Here is a 16,262-nt window from a genome sequence, read left to right as displayed (position 1 = left end):
ACAATATTTGATTTCTGGATTTCCAGCATTCTTTCAATAAGCATGTACTATTTTTATAGTAAGAAAAACAGAACACTGATCGTTGTTGTTTTTAACTGTGATAGTAACTGGCCCTGGTCACACTGGCTACTTAACACAAAATAGGTAATCATCAACTTTCACACACGTGATTTTTCCAACATCATACTCCTAACTTCGTTTTATACAACAGCTAATAAATAGCAGTAAAACTTCTAGACAAAATTTCAGTCTTGGATATGCTGCCACAGTGAGCAGTATTTTCACCAAAAGAATCTTTGCCACAAGCAGTTTCACAGCACAGCTAATTGCCCATGAGGCAATTTTGCTGGAAAAGATAAAACAATGAAAATAAAATTAAAAATGAACATTAAAAAGGACACATGAAAAACTAGTAATAAAATATTTTAAAGATTCTACTGTCAAAATGAAAATACAAAAAATATCTGAATACATTTAAAACGTGTATAGATTCATGATTATAGTTGTATTATGGTATATCTGAGAAAAGGTGATACTTCCTTTGTCAAAGTTAATCATTAAGGATTCAGAATCTCATGTTGGACCTAAGTTCTCTACAACATAAAAAAACTAACTCTAAGTCTCCACAGATATCCCTGGAAATAAAATGAACAATCAAGGGATGATCCTATTTATTATCAATATATGTAACCTATGTAACTGGTAGTAAATCTCTAGACTACATTTAAATGTTCCATCACATGACCAGTCTTTATGTTTTACCAAATCATCTAAGCCAGATTCTGTACCAAATACAAAAATTCTGTCTCCATAATGTTCTCCACTATCAAATAGCAAAAATTTTCACCATTTTCAAGAAACTTACACTCATCAGGAATCACGTAACCATTTCTTTATGGGGGATAGGAAGAGCTTGATTGTTCTTTTGCCTCCAACTTCTAATATTGCATGATAAATCTGACAAAGACAGCATTAGAGCGCAAGCTGTTGTATCTAAATTAGCCAAAGAATTGACAATTAATGCTCTGGATGACTGTTGTGAGTTACTAGCTGCTTCTTTTTATTTGCTATAGCTTGGTAAGCTTTTGGTTTTAGGTGTGGCAGGGATGACTGTGTTCACTGAAGGATCTGCAAAGCGATGTTATCATTTTCTAGTATTGTATGCAATCTGGCTTTTCACTCTCTTATGTCATACCTCTAGTAAGTTTTCTTATCATTTTATTTTCTATCAAGTCAATATATGTAGTTGTTTGATTCACTATTTTAAGACCACCATGCTACTCGTCGCTATTTAGACCATTATGAGGCCTAAGATTTATATAAAATAAAAATATAAGGAGGTTAGGAGGTTGGGATAGACACACTACTATATATAACATAGATAATCAACAAGGACCCTCTGTATAGCACAGGGAACTCTACTCAATACTCTGTAATAACTTATATGGGAAAAGAATCTGAAAAAGAATAGATATACATATAACTAAATCACATTGCTGTACACCTGAAACATAACACTGTAAATCAAGTATACTCCAATATAAAATAAAAACAAAAATAAAAAATGAAAGCACTGCATCAGTGGAGAAGTGAAACCAAACTGTCAACCAGTCGAAACCAAACTGTCAAACCAAAATGTCAACCAGTTATTTTATCTTTTACAGCATTGAAACCAAATTGTCAATCAGTTATTTCACCCTTTACAGCAAAACAGCCTTATGGCCAATGAGTCGTATGGCCAAACAGTAAAACTGCTTGCAGCAAAGACTTATGGAGAAAATACCTAGAACCGTTGCCACCACTGTACAGCAGTGTTTGTTCATATAAATATTATAATGCTTTTCTGACTTTTGTCCTTATTTTATAAAAATGAGCCAAAAAAAGCATTCATTCTAATGCTAAATAGCATGAGTCTCATAAACCCATCAAACTTATCACAAAGATGGAGCTGAACAGGAGTACCCAAAGTGGTGAATGCTAAGCTATAGTGAGGTACTCACTGAGTCCATAAATATAAAAAAATTTTAGAAAACATACCATATTTTTAGCCAATAAGTTCAGCATTTAGATGTGCCTTCATATATATTTTCAAGAATGCATTATGTATAAAATTGTAGTCTTCCTCTAGTAAGCTTGAGGTGAATAATTTAATGGTACAATGAAAAACTTAATCTTGAGAAACTGGTGTCTAACAAAGGAACAACTGTGTTTTGAGTTTAAATATGGAATTTATATTTCCTCAAGACATTATCATCTTTTCATAATTATCCTGTATATGATATTTATTCACAAGCCCACAGGGAAAAATATTCATAGGACAAGTTAGGTTAAACACAAATTCCACAGAATCAAAATAAACCATATACTTCTAAAAGTACTGTTTTTGTTGGCATTTACATGTTCAAATGTCTACTTTTAAGTCACAGCAGAAAGTACAAAATCCTAAAAGCGTCACCTTTTTTTGAACATTAGATATTTTGCTGAACTTTGAGGGTTATATTTATAAAGATGAACGTAGATTGAACAACACTACCAATGCATTTTTGTCACCTTGCATAGGCATAGCCTTAAATAATTGGCTTTTAATCGATATTTGTTATATATATGAACTAACAATGCACAGAATATGTGTTTGTGGGTAAAATATAAGCAAAAGAGAGGGAGTGTATGTATAGAAGGAATGCAGTTAAGAGAAGGCTCGAAGTAGACTGGTTCCAGTTAACTGATGTTTTAAATCCAATTTCAAAAGACATTTCCAATAGAGCTTTGTGCCACACTGAACTTGAAAAGATGGTTTTACCAATTTTGTGGCATTTGGGTGGTCATTGTTATAAAACTATGTTCTACAGAAACTACACATATGTTTATATCAGGGATTACTAATTAACCAAAATATACCTGTGCCCCTTCCCTAATAATAGAATGCCCAAGTTTTAAAATGGTTGTCCAGCTAGACCAAATTTCTAGCCTCTTTTTCAGCTTGGTGTGGCCATGTGATCAAGTTCTGGATATGAGTCGATGTTAAGGTATGTCACTCCCCAGGTATGTCACTCCCCACTTCCAAGAATGAACATGTGCTCTTCTGGTCCTTTTTCTTCTTCTTGCTGGCTGGCTGGAAGAGAGACTGAAGCCACATATTGAGCATGCAGAGATACCCTGACAGCTCTGGGTGCTGTCCTTCTGGTCTGTGTTATGTGAAAAAGAAAGAAATGATTTTGCCTATATTATAGGCAAAATCACCACTATATTCTAGGATCTCTTTGTTATAGCATCATAGTCTATTCCTTATTATTACATTTTTCAGATAAGTTTTAAGCTTGAATTAGTAAAAGTAGAAAATCAATAAACATTTATAAAAATGATGAATCCACTCAAATCTGTATATTTACTTGATATATACTGTAAGGCCTGCAGAATTTTCAACAAAACAATTCTTAAATATAAACAATAAATTAAGAAGAGTTATAAGCTATACCAGGAACAAGAGGAGAAAAAACAAAAATAAAAGAAGTTATAAAAACTCCTGTGGTCTACTTAGTTATATCAAAATTTACAATATCCTATTTCAGATAATGGGAATTCATAGACAAATATATAACACCCTTTTTCTGTGTTCCTTTACGTCATGGTCAGTCAGTTGTAGCCACAAGAGGGGACACAGAAGCAGCTCAGGAAAACAAAGTTTATTATACTCCAGGTCCTAGAAAGGGGGTCACAGAAGAAGCATCATGTTTTGGTCAGGTGGTAGAAGACAGGAGCAAGGGAAAAGCTTAGGCCAAGGCCTTTATCAGCGTTTCTACAGGAAAGGCAAGGCGGGGCAGGGTAAACAGCTTAGGACTGGGTAATTTGAATAATTCTGTTAGCCTTTGGTGGGCAGTCTCTAGTTGTCTTGTACTTGGCCATGGGATGAGTTAAGGAAGAGGAAAATTGCCTTCTGGAGTGTATGGGCCAGAGAGGAGGTATGGCTCTGGATTGGTTAGTTTGCAGATCAAGGCATGCTCCCATTTGAGTCCTTTGTTATCTTTAAGAACTGGCTAGCCTGTAGAGGAGCAGTCTCTCCACAGCTAGAAAGGTTTTGAGGTTTTTTTATTTTTATTATTAAAGCAATGTTATGTTGGCTGAACTGTAAAGCAGAAAGGTACTCCATATATTCTGGAATACATCTGCAGTAAGAGGTCTCACCTCAGGTTTTTTTTTTTTTTTTTTTAATTGAAATATGGTTGACCAGAAAGGGTTTTTTTGGTTTTGTTTTTGTTTTTTTTTGTGGTACGCGGGCCTCTCTGCCGTGGCCTCTCCCGCTGCGGAGCACAGGCTCCGGACTCACAGGCTCAGCGGCCATGGCTCACAGGCCCAGCTGCTCCGTGGCATGTAGGATCTTCCTGGACCAGGGCACAAACCCGTGTCCCCCGCATCGGCAGGCAGACTCTCAACCACTGCGCCACCCGGGAAGGCCCAGAAAGGTTTAAGATGTTAAAGCATCATGGGAAAATAAAAAATATATACAGTATAACCCCACATTTTAGCTAGCTTTGTTTTGTCTCTCTCATTCAGTGCCCGTTAAAAACATTTCTAGGGGTTTTGGTTGACTGTCTAAGCTAGAACTACATCTAACATGCAGCAGGATGCAAGCCTTACCACAATACAAAGATAAAATAAAACCAAGAATATATCAATTCATCGTTTTATAATTAAAAATACAGATAAAAATTATAGTAAATACATTTACTTAGATTTAATTTTAGATTATTTCAAAAGTTCAACTATTTTTTTTTTAATCTCAAGGCCAATTTTTATGTCCAACTTTCTTTTTTTTTTCCTGTACTTTCAACAGAGGGTAATAGTGTCTCTCCTTGGGGCATTTAGAAATGGCAGTGGAGGTTGGTGGAAGGGCATTTGGGGTTGCATGTGGAGATGCAACTCCTATTTAGTGCCCAAGAAGTGTGGAGTTCTAAACACCATGCAGTGCACTGGACAGTCCTCTACAAAAAAAACAACAACAACAACAAAAAAAAACTGTCCAGCCCAAGGTGCTAATAGCATCTTTGTTGAAAATCACTTACCTGTAACATATATACCTTATATTCTTTTTTACCCAATACTAAGCACAAAAATTTCAGTGCCAGAAATCAAATGTTTATTAACATGGTTTTAAAGAAAGCACCTTAAGAATTCAAACCAGCTTTTAACATTAGCATGCTTATCCAGATACAGAAAGAATGATACTTATCACACTTTTTCTGTACAGAGAAATCACTTGGGACCTTTAGAAAAAGGAATAAAACGTCCCTTTATTTAGTAGTTTATCAAGAGAGAAAAATATGATTAAATTAGTTCTGCAAGTGTGTATGTTACATGTATCATAAGTACACATAAAACACAGTTACATGTATAGATAATACATTTAAATAAATAGATGTACACAAATATATAATAAAAACCCATAGATAGATTAGGTACAGAGAGACAGACAAATAGATGATGGATGGATGGATGGATGGATGGACTAGTAAGTCATCTTATGCCTATTCCTGCTCATTCACAGACTGCAAAAGAAAGGGTTATTTTGCTGTTTTTTCAGTACATAGCCTATATAGTTTCAGTATATATGGGTACATACAGTTTCTCATATTGCCCTAGTTAAAATGCTCCACTAGATTGTTTTGTGTGTATAGACACACATACACACACACATATATACACATACATGCACACACACAGATGTATATATATGTAGTTATTTTGAAATAAATTACATGAAACCAATTTTGAATAAAAAATGCCGAAGTACTACGGTACTATAGTCATATACACAAAGAGAGATAGAGTGACAGGTGAAGTACAAATATTTATATATGACAAAATATATAGCTATAAAATTAATTTATATAAAAACTTTAAATAAATATACATATAACATGCTATAATTTTAATTTAAAATATCTTGATATCTTTTAATGGAGCAGAACAATCATTGTTTTCCTAAAACAGGCAAGTATAGTGCTGGTCCTTTTATACTATTATCTAAATTTAATCTTCACAATAATTTAGGAAGTGGAAATAATCCCATTTTAAAGTTGAGGAATTTGAAGCCCCACATAGTTAAATGACTTATGTATTCCATAACGGCAGAGACAAATTTTATATTTTTCTAGTGTATCATCAGTGCCTAATCATGCCTCATACATAATACTGTAGACATGCAATAAATTTTGAATGGATAGATGGACGTATAATAGTTCAAGGTTGGATAAGTAAATAACCTGGGTTTTTTTTCTAATGCCAAAATCAGAAACAATTTAAGAATTTCAAAATATCTAATTCAATATCCTTCAAAAAATAAAATGTAAAACATTCACCCTTTCAAATATTTGCATCCCTTCTAAAATGCAGAAGAGTCTGTCAGACACATCATTTAACAGCAATGTACAAAATATGTCGTTGCCTTTTATTGCCTTGCTTCATTCAAAGATTTAATGTACATTAGCTATATAAAACAGTAATAAAATGAAGGAATAACTAAAAATTAGAGTGTTTTACAAGATGAAAAAGGAGAAGTAGTCAAGTAGATGAACATACGATTGCTTATATTTCTAACACCAGGGTTGAATCTAATGAAAATTGTGAAGCCAAGTCTTTTCTTTTTATTTCCAAAGTTTACACTCTTGCATTGACCAGAGAGCCCTCAGGGTACCTCAATACTGACTCCCATAAAACTGTGCTACCCTCCTTCTTGTTTCTCTTCAGTGAAGAGAGCCACATGTTTATGGCACTAGGAGTTAAAAATGTAGATTTGGATCGCGAGTCCATCTTAAATTGCTGTGTGACATTTGGCAAGAAACCTTCCCTCACTGAGTTTCAAATGCCTTGAATGCAGAGTTAGGAGGTTTAAATTAGACCAATGTTTCCCAAACTTACCTGATTATAAGAATAAACTAAGTCAGTACTTTGTGTCCCTTATTAAGAATATAGATTCCTAAACTACCCTGGATATACTTGGGGGAAGGGGAGAATAGATTACAACTGTAAATTTCACTGATTTTTGATGCAGTTTCAGCATATTACCTTGACTTTAAGCCATACATATCCTCCTAAAGTAACCAGTTACTAAATGTTTTCAAATCAGAAAAGGTAGCCTAAATATCATTCCTAAAAAATACATTGCAAAGGCTTTCCTGGTATCTATTTCAGCCTCTTGGGGCTTTTTAATTTACTTTCTTTTTTCTCATATTCTGGATGGTTTATCTCAAGTAAACAGACATTGTTATACTAGGGAATTCTGACAAATGAAAATAGAAGTATATTAGAAATTCCTAATATCTATATTCTTTAAAATTACCACAACAATTAAACAACTAAAAAATTAAGTAACTAAATCATTTCATTAAAAAGTATCTTTCATTTTAAAAAATGCTCCCAACTTTATGGAATAAATAAAATAGTCTTACCTAATCGTAATTCTCCAAAATTCCCACATCCAATTTTTTTTCCGACTCTAAAGTTAGGTCCAACCATTAAAACTCCAGAGGATGAAGAACCAGTTCCTCGAGTGTTGTGTCCTGACCGACCACTAGGTCGTGCCATTCTATCATCTGATTTGTCCTTGTCTTTCTTTTTATTATCCATATCAAGTTTGCGGTACTCCACTTTGAATTCTTTAATCAAGACAACCACACTGAAATAGGGTATCGTGAGAATAGGTACATCACTAGGTAACTGTACCAGGTGGGTAATGTTAACATTCAAATTGCAGTAGGTAGTCAATTAACTGGTGCGTGTTCATCCCATTCGTAAAATTTTTCTCAGTTTTCTTTTCAGCAAAACATGTCTTCAAAAATTATCTTTTCAATGATGTGAGCTGATATTGATAGTGACCTAGAATAGTAAGAAAAGAAAATCAGTCAACTTAGAGAATCAAAAGACATATGTTTGGGAAATTAATAACATAACCGAAGTTTATGCAATGGATTATTACTATTTGTTGATGCCCACTGAAATCAAACCTCAGTAGACTCTTAATCATTACCCTTTATTCCTATACTTTAATACCAAAGGGATCACAAAAACAAAACCAAACAAAGAAATCAGGGATTTGGTTACTTCTTAAAAATAAATACAAGTAACAAAAATGTATTGAGAGGGATTTCCCTGGTGGTCCAATGGTAAAGAATCCGTCCTCCAACGCAGGGGACGCGGGTTCAATCCCTGGTTGGGGAACTAAGATCCTACATGCCACGGGGCAACTAAGCCCACGTGCCACAGCTACTCAGCTCACACGCCTCAACAAGAGAGCCAGCATGCCGCAAACTACAGAGCCCACGCTCTCTGGAGCCGGTGCACCACAACTAGAGAGAGAAAACCCACACGCCGCAACTAGAGAGAGGCCTGAGCACCACAACGAAGAGCCCGTGTCACAACGAAAGGTCTCGCATGCCACAACTAAGACCCAACATGGCCAAAAAAAAAGAAAAAAGAAAAATAAATAAAATCACTGTTTAAAAAAAAAAGGCACTGAGTGTTTCATAAGCCAATATACATTCACTAACCAAGTCCTTCCAACTCAGAATCATTTCAATTAAAAAAAAATACTCAAAGAATTCCAGTAAGTCAATATAAGATTTTCAATTTAAATTAAAGGAGAAAAAGAGAATACATTTTGCAAATTAGTAAAAGATCTTAATAAAAATATCTTCCACATATTCATACACTTAATAATTTTCAAAGGCTTCAAATATACATTCTCATTTGATCTTCATTTATTCAAATATTTATTACCCATTAAGTATATATTATCCATAACTATATATGGGAATGGAACAATCATAACAAGGGTTGAAATAAATAGTATTTTCTGATCAGCTTTCAGCAACCCACCAAATATGCAATTATTCCTAACACCTAATCTATTTATAAAGTTTCTTATTATATTTCCCATACTCAATATTGCAGATGAAACTATAAGCATCTGTTTGGTATAAGTAAAATCGAATCATTTTTACATATACTGTTTGCTCTCTTTCCAGCTATAATAGAGTAACTGATACTGAACTTCCCCTCTTGCTATAAGTAATTATGAAACTGGACAAAACATATGAAGCGCCTGTTTTCAGGCACTGGATAATAGGCAGTGTAAGAGGAAATAGAAACATAGAAGGTGATTTCCACCTTCACCCAAGATCTCCAGCTAGGGACAGTTTTCTGACTACAGCACAGGGAAATGGAGGCTCAGGCAGTGCACAGTGATCATAGATCAGAGTTTGGGACTGTTGAAACTAGTGGAATTTGCAGGACCTCACAGTACTAAAGGTGAGGCAGTTGTACAGTTTTAGGGATAGGAGGTGACAGGGCAGAAGCTAGGCTAGCAGACAAAGGCTACTATGGGGTTAAATAAAGAATGGAGATAATAAAGGCTGTGCAGTGCTAGAATATCTTCAAGTTCCTATCTAGTCATGGTGGAGGAACCTCATTAATATCCCAGAATTCAGCTGAAATACCAGAAAGACCAAGTCTTTAGAATAAGGACCATACCCTAGAGTAAGGACTACTATACACTGGCCCAACTAAAGCCTAAACCCAAGCCTAGATAGGATTAAGAATACCTCCAATTACACTAACTACATTCCAGAACGAAACTTGACATACTTAAATAAACAGAGGAAAAAACCCCGCAAAAACAGACTTTCAACAATGTTGAATTCATAATGTCCAGACATGAAAATGAGCAGTAAATGTGACATGCAGCCAGGAAACAAAGCCATCAAAGGAAATAGACTCCAAGATGACCCTGATATTGATATTAGAAGACAGGACTTCAAAATTACTAAATAGCTGTTAAAGTCCTATTACATTAAAGAAAGAGACTGGAGGGCTTCCCTGATAGCGCAGTGGTTGAGAGTCCGCCTGCCAGTGCAGGGGACACGGGTTCGTGCCCCGGTCCGGGAGGATCCCACATGCCGCGGAGCGGCTGGGCCAGTGAGCCATGGCCACTGAGCCTGCAGGTCCGGAGCCTGTGCTCCACGATGGGAGAGGCCACAACAGTGAGAGGCCCGCGTACTGCAAAAAAAAAAAAAAAGAGACTGGAGCAGAAAAAAATATTTGAAGCAATAGTGGTTGAAAATTTCCCAAATTTACTGAAAAACATTCACCTACAAAATGAGGAAACTCAGCAATCCCATAAAGGATAGGTACAAAGAAAATTAAACCTAGGTACATCAAAGTGCAAAAACCCCAAAATAAAGGGAAAATCTTGAAAGCAGACAGAGAAAAACTACACGACATACAGGTGAACTTCTAACTTCTTATCAGAAACAATGGAGACCCAAAAGAAAATGGGAGAATACGTTCAAAGCAATGAAAGAAGGAAAAGAACTCTCAACCCAGAACATGACATCCAATAAAATTTAGTCTTTAAAACTGAAAGTGAAAGAAAGCCATTTTCAGATGAAGGAAGCTAAGAATTAGTCACCAGCACACTTGCACAACAAGAAATGCTTTTTAAATAGTGCATTACGCTTAATTAAATCACATGATACCAGATAGAAATCTGAAACTTCAAGAAGAAATGGGGAACACTAGAAATGGGAAATGCATGTGTATTCATTTCCTTAAAAGATAAATTACTCTTTAAAGCACAAATAATTTCTTAGTGTCACTTATAACATATGTGGAAATAAAATATATGTATAACAACAGAAATTGCAGGGGCAGGTAGTAAATGGAATTATATTATTTAAAGATTCTTATACTTGTTAAGAATGAAGTGGTTCAGTATTAATTTTAAGCAGCCCATGACAAGTTAAAAATGCATATTGTGATACTAGACCAAATACTAAAAATTAATTACAACACAAATATCTAAAAAGTTAACACAAGAAATAAAGTAGAATGACAAACATTTGATTAAAACAAAAGAAGAGAAATAAAAGAGATATGAGACAAAAAGGAAAACAGCAAGAAAATAGACTTAAAAACACACATATAATGAAAATGGATCATATTTTCCTAATAAAAGGCAAAAGGCTATATTAAAAAATCAAGATCCAACTATATGCTGTCTCTAAGAAACAACCTTAAATACAAAGACACAGATAGACTGAAAGTGAAAGAATAGAAAAAGAGGGCTTTCCTGGTGGCGCAGCGGTTAGGAATCCTCCTGCCAATGCAGAGGACGTGGGTTCAAGGCCTGGTCTGGGAAGATCCCACATGCCACGGAGCAACTCAGCCCCTGTGCCACAACTACTGAGCCTGTGCTCTGGAGCCTGCAAGCCACAACTACTGAGCCCATGCGCCACAACAACTGAAGCCCACACACCTAGAGCCCGTGCTCTGCAACAAGAAGCCACCACAATGAGAAGTCCATGCAGTGCAACAAAGAATAGCCCCCGCTCACCACAACTAGAGAAAACCCGCTCACATCAATGAAGACCCAATGCAGCCAAAAATAAAATAAAATAAATTTATTTTTAAAAAAAAGAAAGAATAGAAAAAGAGATACTATACAAACAGCAAGTATAATAAGCTTGAGAGACTATATTATCATACAAAGTAAACACCAAAACAAGGGAGTATCTCCAAAGATACAGAGGTCCACTTCATAATAACAAAAATAATATCAATTCAACAGAAAGACATAAAAATCATAAAAATGACATAAAAATGAGCAAAATGAAGCAGACTTTAAAAAACAATGATTTGTTTGAAATGATTGTTTGAAAAAGACAATCATAGTTGAAATGTTAACACTGTTGTTTCAATAACTGATAAAGTAGAAGACAAAAATATCAGTATGTATACTGACACAGGAGATCTAAATAATACCATCAATTACCCTGAACTAACTGACATTTATAAAATACAATATCCAAAACTGAAGAATAATATTCCCTTTCAATGTTCATCAAGAAAGATCATATGCTGTCATTATTTAAGTCTCAAATAACTCAAACATTTAGAATATACTTTCTGATCAAAACAGAATTTGATAAGGAAACAATAATTATATGATATCTAGAAAATCCCCAAATATTTGAAATTTAAACACACTTTTAAGTAACTCATGAGTTGAAAAATAAGTCAGATGGGAAACTAGAAAAAATTTTTCACAGAATAATAAGGAAATATAACACATTAAATTTTGTAGGTTGCAACTCAAGCAATGCTCAGAAGAAAATTAGAAGCTTTAAATGCCTGTACTAGAAAAGAAGTTTTAATCAATGATCTAGATTTTCTCCTTACGATGTTAGAAAAATTAGACATAACTTGAGGAAGTACTTTAATAGCGCTATTGTTAATATTCCACAGGCTTACATGAAAACATAGTCTTAACAAGTGAAAACATTGGAATTCTCGGCAGATAAATAGGAGAATATCAAAGAAACAAAACAAAACAAATAACAGAAACGCTAGAATAAAAAGGATCATATCTGAAATGAAAAACATCATTGGATACACTCAAAAGTAGACTGGATAAAGCAGAAGGTATCAACAAACCTGAAAGGAGATCTAAAGAAATTATCCAGGGAGCAAAGTCAATACAATAGAGGAAATAAAGCCAAAGTTTACTCTTTGAAAACAGTCAATAAAATTGGTATTGCCTAGCAAAAATGATCAAGAATAAAAAGAGAAAATATACAAATAACCAATAACAAGAATGAAAGGAGGGATATTACTAAAGATCTTATAAATACTATAAGAATAAAGAACTATTATGACAACTTTATGACAATAAATTTGATAACTTAGATGAAATGAAAAAATTCTTTGAAAAATCCAACATAAGGATACAAGATGAAACAGAAAATATAATAGTTCTGAATCTAAATTGAATTTCTTTAAAAAAATATCTTCCCCTAAAGACAGTATCACTGGTGAATCTATCAAATATTTAAGGAAAAAAATAATACTATTCTTACAAAAACTTTCTCAGAAAAAAACAAGAATAAGGAATACTTGTCAATTTACTTTGTGAGATCAGCAGAACTCTGAAAAAAAAGCCTGACTAACACTTGAAGCAAAGAAAATTAGACCAGTGTTTCTCATAAGAATAGATACAAAAAGTTCTTCACAAAATATAAGCAAATATATAAAAAGTTTAATAAATAATAATCAAACAGGTTTAATAGTAGAAATGTAAGACAATATTTGAAATAAATTCACCCAATTAGTAGGAAAAGAAAATATCTCAACAGACCAGAAAATACATTTGACAAAATTCAACCCGTTAATGATTAAAACCTCTCAGTAATCCAGAAAGAGAATCAAACTTCAACCTAACAAAAGGGTTTTTCCTACAAAAAAAAAACTACAACCAATATCACACTTAAATGGTGAAACACTGAACTCTTCACCAAGACTAGGAGAAAACACAAGGAAGTTTGCTCTCAGATCTTCTATTCAACATTGTACAGAACTAGCCTGTACAATAAGGCAACAAAAGATGCAAAAGGCATGAAAACTGGAAAGGAAAAGGCAAAACTGTTGTTATTCAGAGACATCATGATTTTGTGTGCAGAAAACCTTATAGGGTGATGTCATCAAGAGAGCAACACAGGTCGTTCCCAACTTCAGTCCCCCTCACATGAAGACCAACTAGCAACTATCCACCGACAACACTAAAAAAAAAAAAAAATCCCAGAACCCGGGGGTAAGGCTAAAGCACCCTCCTGGATCAGAGAGACAGAGAAGAGTAAGAGGAGTGGCTACGCTCTGACCACACTGTCCCTCCCCCAAGCATGGCACAGCACTACACCTACAGGACCCCCCAAGCCTATGGTTTCTCCAGCGGGAAAACAAGAGTCCAAGATGGACATCCAGCTCCCCAGGTATGGCAGGATGCTTCCTGGGAGGCCCACTCAGGTTTCACCTCAGGATCACTGAGGGAATCTGTGGGAATCATTAAAGAAGAAAAAAAAAGAAAAATCTCAACAGAACAATAGCAAGTAAGGATATTGAATCAGTAGTCAAAAACCTCCCAACAAAGAAAACTCCAGGCAAGAATGAGGAATAAATAGAATTTGCAATTCCTGATGGAAATATAAAATAGTAAAACTTTGGGGAAAAGTTTGATAGTTTATTGTAATTAAAATATATACCTATCCTATGACCTAACAATACCACTCTTAGGTATTTACTCAAGAGAACTGAAAACATATGTTTAGAGAAAGACTTGTACACCAGTATTTATAGCAGCTTATTCATAACAGCCAAAAACTGGAAACAATCTTAATGTCTAGTAACAGGAGAATAGATATATAAACTGATATATTCATTCAATGGAATACTACCCAGTAAACAAAAAGGAAAGAACTGCTGATACATGTAACAACATGGATGAAGCTCTCAGATATGAGATTGAGGTAAGTCAGGCACAAATGAGTACATATTATATGACTCTTGTTATATGAAGTTCCAAAATCAGCAAAAATAAGCTGTGGTGACAGAAATCAGATCAGGTGTTGTCTAGGGTGGTGGGAAGTTTGGAAAGTGCCATAAGGGAACTTTATGGTGGGAAAGGAATGTTCTATGTCTTGATTGGGAGGGGATTACACAGGTGTATACATTTGTCTAAACTCTTCAAACTACACTAAAAATCTATGTGTTATATTATATGTAGATGATGCTTCAAAACATGATTTTTAGAAATAACCCACACCAAAAATAAATCAAAGCTATATCTCTAAGTTCATGTTTTTTCCCTATTATAACTTTATCATAAAACTCACCTGAAAACACTACAGTTTTTTGAAGTTAATGAACATATACATATTTTGTTTTAGACTGTTTTCTTTAAAAGGGCCCTTCTACACTTTTTTCTATTTAGAAGGAAGTAATTTCCTGTTTGCAATGTTTCATGTTATTTTCATTATATAGCTTTTTGTTTACCAAATATCCAAAATACATTCTACATGTTATAAGAATTCAAATAATACAAGGTAAAAATACCCTTGAGATGCCCATACCCTTTGTCCCTCATTCCGTTTGCTCTACTCAGAGGTAAACATTACTTTCAATTTGTTTTGCATGCTCTAGACCTTTTTTGTAATGCCTGTGCATGCATATATTTATGTATAGCAGTATTTGTAAGGCTGCTTGTTTGTTTTATAGAAGAGGTCAGTGTAAAGCCTCTGAAGAACCAAAACTTCCTCACAAAAGTAACAGCATTTGAAAGCATATCATACATTGAAAAACTTTTGCCTTTTCCCTTTCATACCCAACCATTCCACATGAACCCTGGAGGAGCAAGGGCCAGCGTAATGAATGGCTGAGGAGGCAGGAAGGAAAGTCAAGAGACAACGCCAAATTCCTTCCCCAAGAGAAATCCCAGAACCAGTGGCCAAGCCTGAAAGTAGGAGGTGGGAAAACAGAAGCAGGAAGAAGTGATCAATTAGCTTAAAATTGAACTTCAAATATGGCACAAGTGGGGCACGCCTTCAAGATGGCAGAGGATAAGATGTGGAGATCACCTTCCTCCCCACAAATACATCAGAAATACATCTACATTTGGAACAACTCCTACAGAACACCTACTGAACGCTGGCAGAAGACCTCAGACATCCCACAAGGCAAGAAACTCCCCACGTACCTGGGTAGGGCAAAAGAAAAAAGAGACAAAAGAATAGGGACGGGACCTGCACCTCTGGGAGGGACCTGTGAGGGAGGAAAGGTTTCCACACACTAGGAAGCCACTTCGCGGGCAGAGACTGCGGGTGGCGGAGGGGGCAAGCTTCGGAGCCACGGAGGAGAGTGCAGCAACAGGGGTGCGGAGGGCAAAGCGGAGAGACTCCCGCACATAGGATCGGTGCGACCAGCACTCACCAGCCCGAGAGGCTTGTCTGCTCACCCGCCTGGGCGGGTAGAGGCTGGGGTCTGAGGCTCGGGCTTTGGAGGTCGGATCCCAGGGAGAGGACTGGGGTTGGCTGCGTGAACACAGCCTGAAGGGGACTAGTGCGCCACAGCTAGCCGGGAGGGAATCCGGGAAAAACTCTGGAACTGCCTAAGAGTCAAGAGACCATTGTTCCGGGGTGCGTGAGGAGCGGGGATTAAGAGCACCACCTAAACGAGCTCCAGAGATGGGCGCGAGCCGCAGCTATCAGCGCGGACACCAGAGACGGGCATGAAACGCTAAGGCTGCTGCTGCCGCCACCAAGAAGCCTGTGTGCGAGCACAGGTCACTCTCCAAACCTCCCTTCCGAGGAGGGTGTGCAGCCCGCCACTGCCAGGGTCCAATGATCCAGGGACAACTTCCCCTGGAGAACACACTGCGCCTC

At 35.9% G+C, this 16,262-nt stretch overlaps 1 protein-coding gene across 9 annotated transcripts in view; it reads right to left on the bottom strand.

Annotated features, from left to right (window-relative positions):
* CSNK1G3 (casein kinase 1 gamma 3) overlaps positions 1-16,262 on the bottom strand; it is a 126,876-nt gene that overhangs the window by 81,694 nt on the left and 28,920 nt on the right. For all 9 annotated transcript variants that reach the window (XM_081231417.1, XM_081231418.1, XM_081231414.1 and 6 more), the window contains exon 2: positions 7,446-7,872. In XM_081231417.1, coding sequence (XP_081087543.1) covers positions 7,446-7,623 — 178 coding nt within the window. In that variant the 5' untranslated portion in view covers positions 7,624-7,872. The remainder of the gene's footprint in view (positions 1-7,445; positions 7,873-16,262) is intronic.

Source organism: Mesoplodon bidens (genome assembly GCF_964165515.1).
Source record: "Mesoplodon bidens genome assembly, chromosome: 4".
NCBI lineage: Eukaryota > Metazoa > Chordata > Mammalia > Artiodactyla > Ziphiidae > Mesoplodon > Mesoplodon bidens.
Note: the sequence above shows the minus strand (reverse complement) of the source record. Positions and strands in the feature narration are given on the sequence as shown.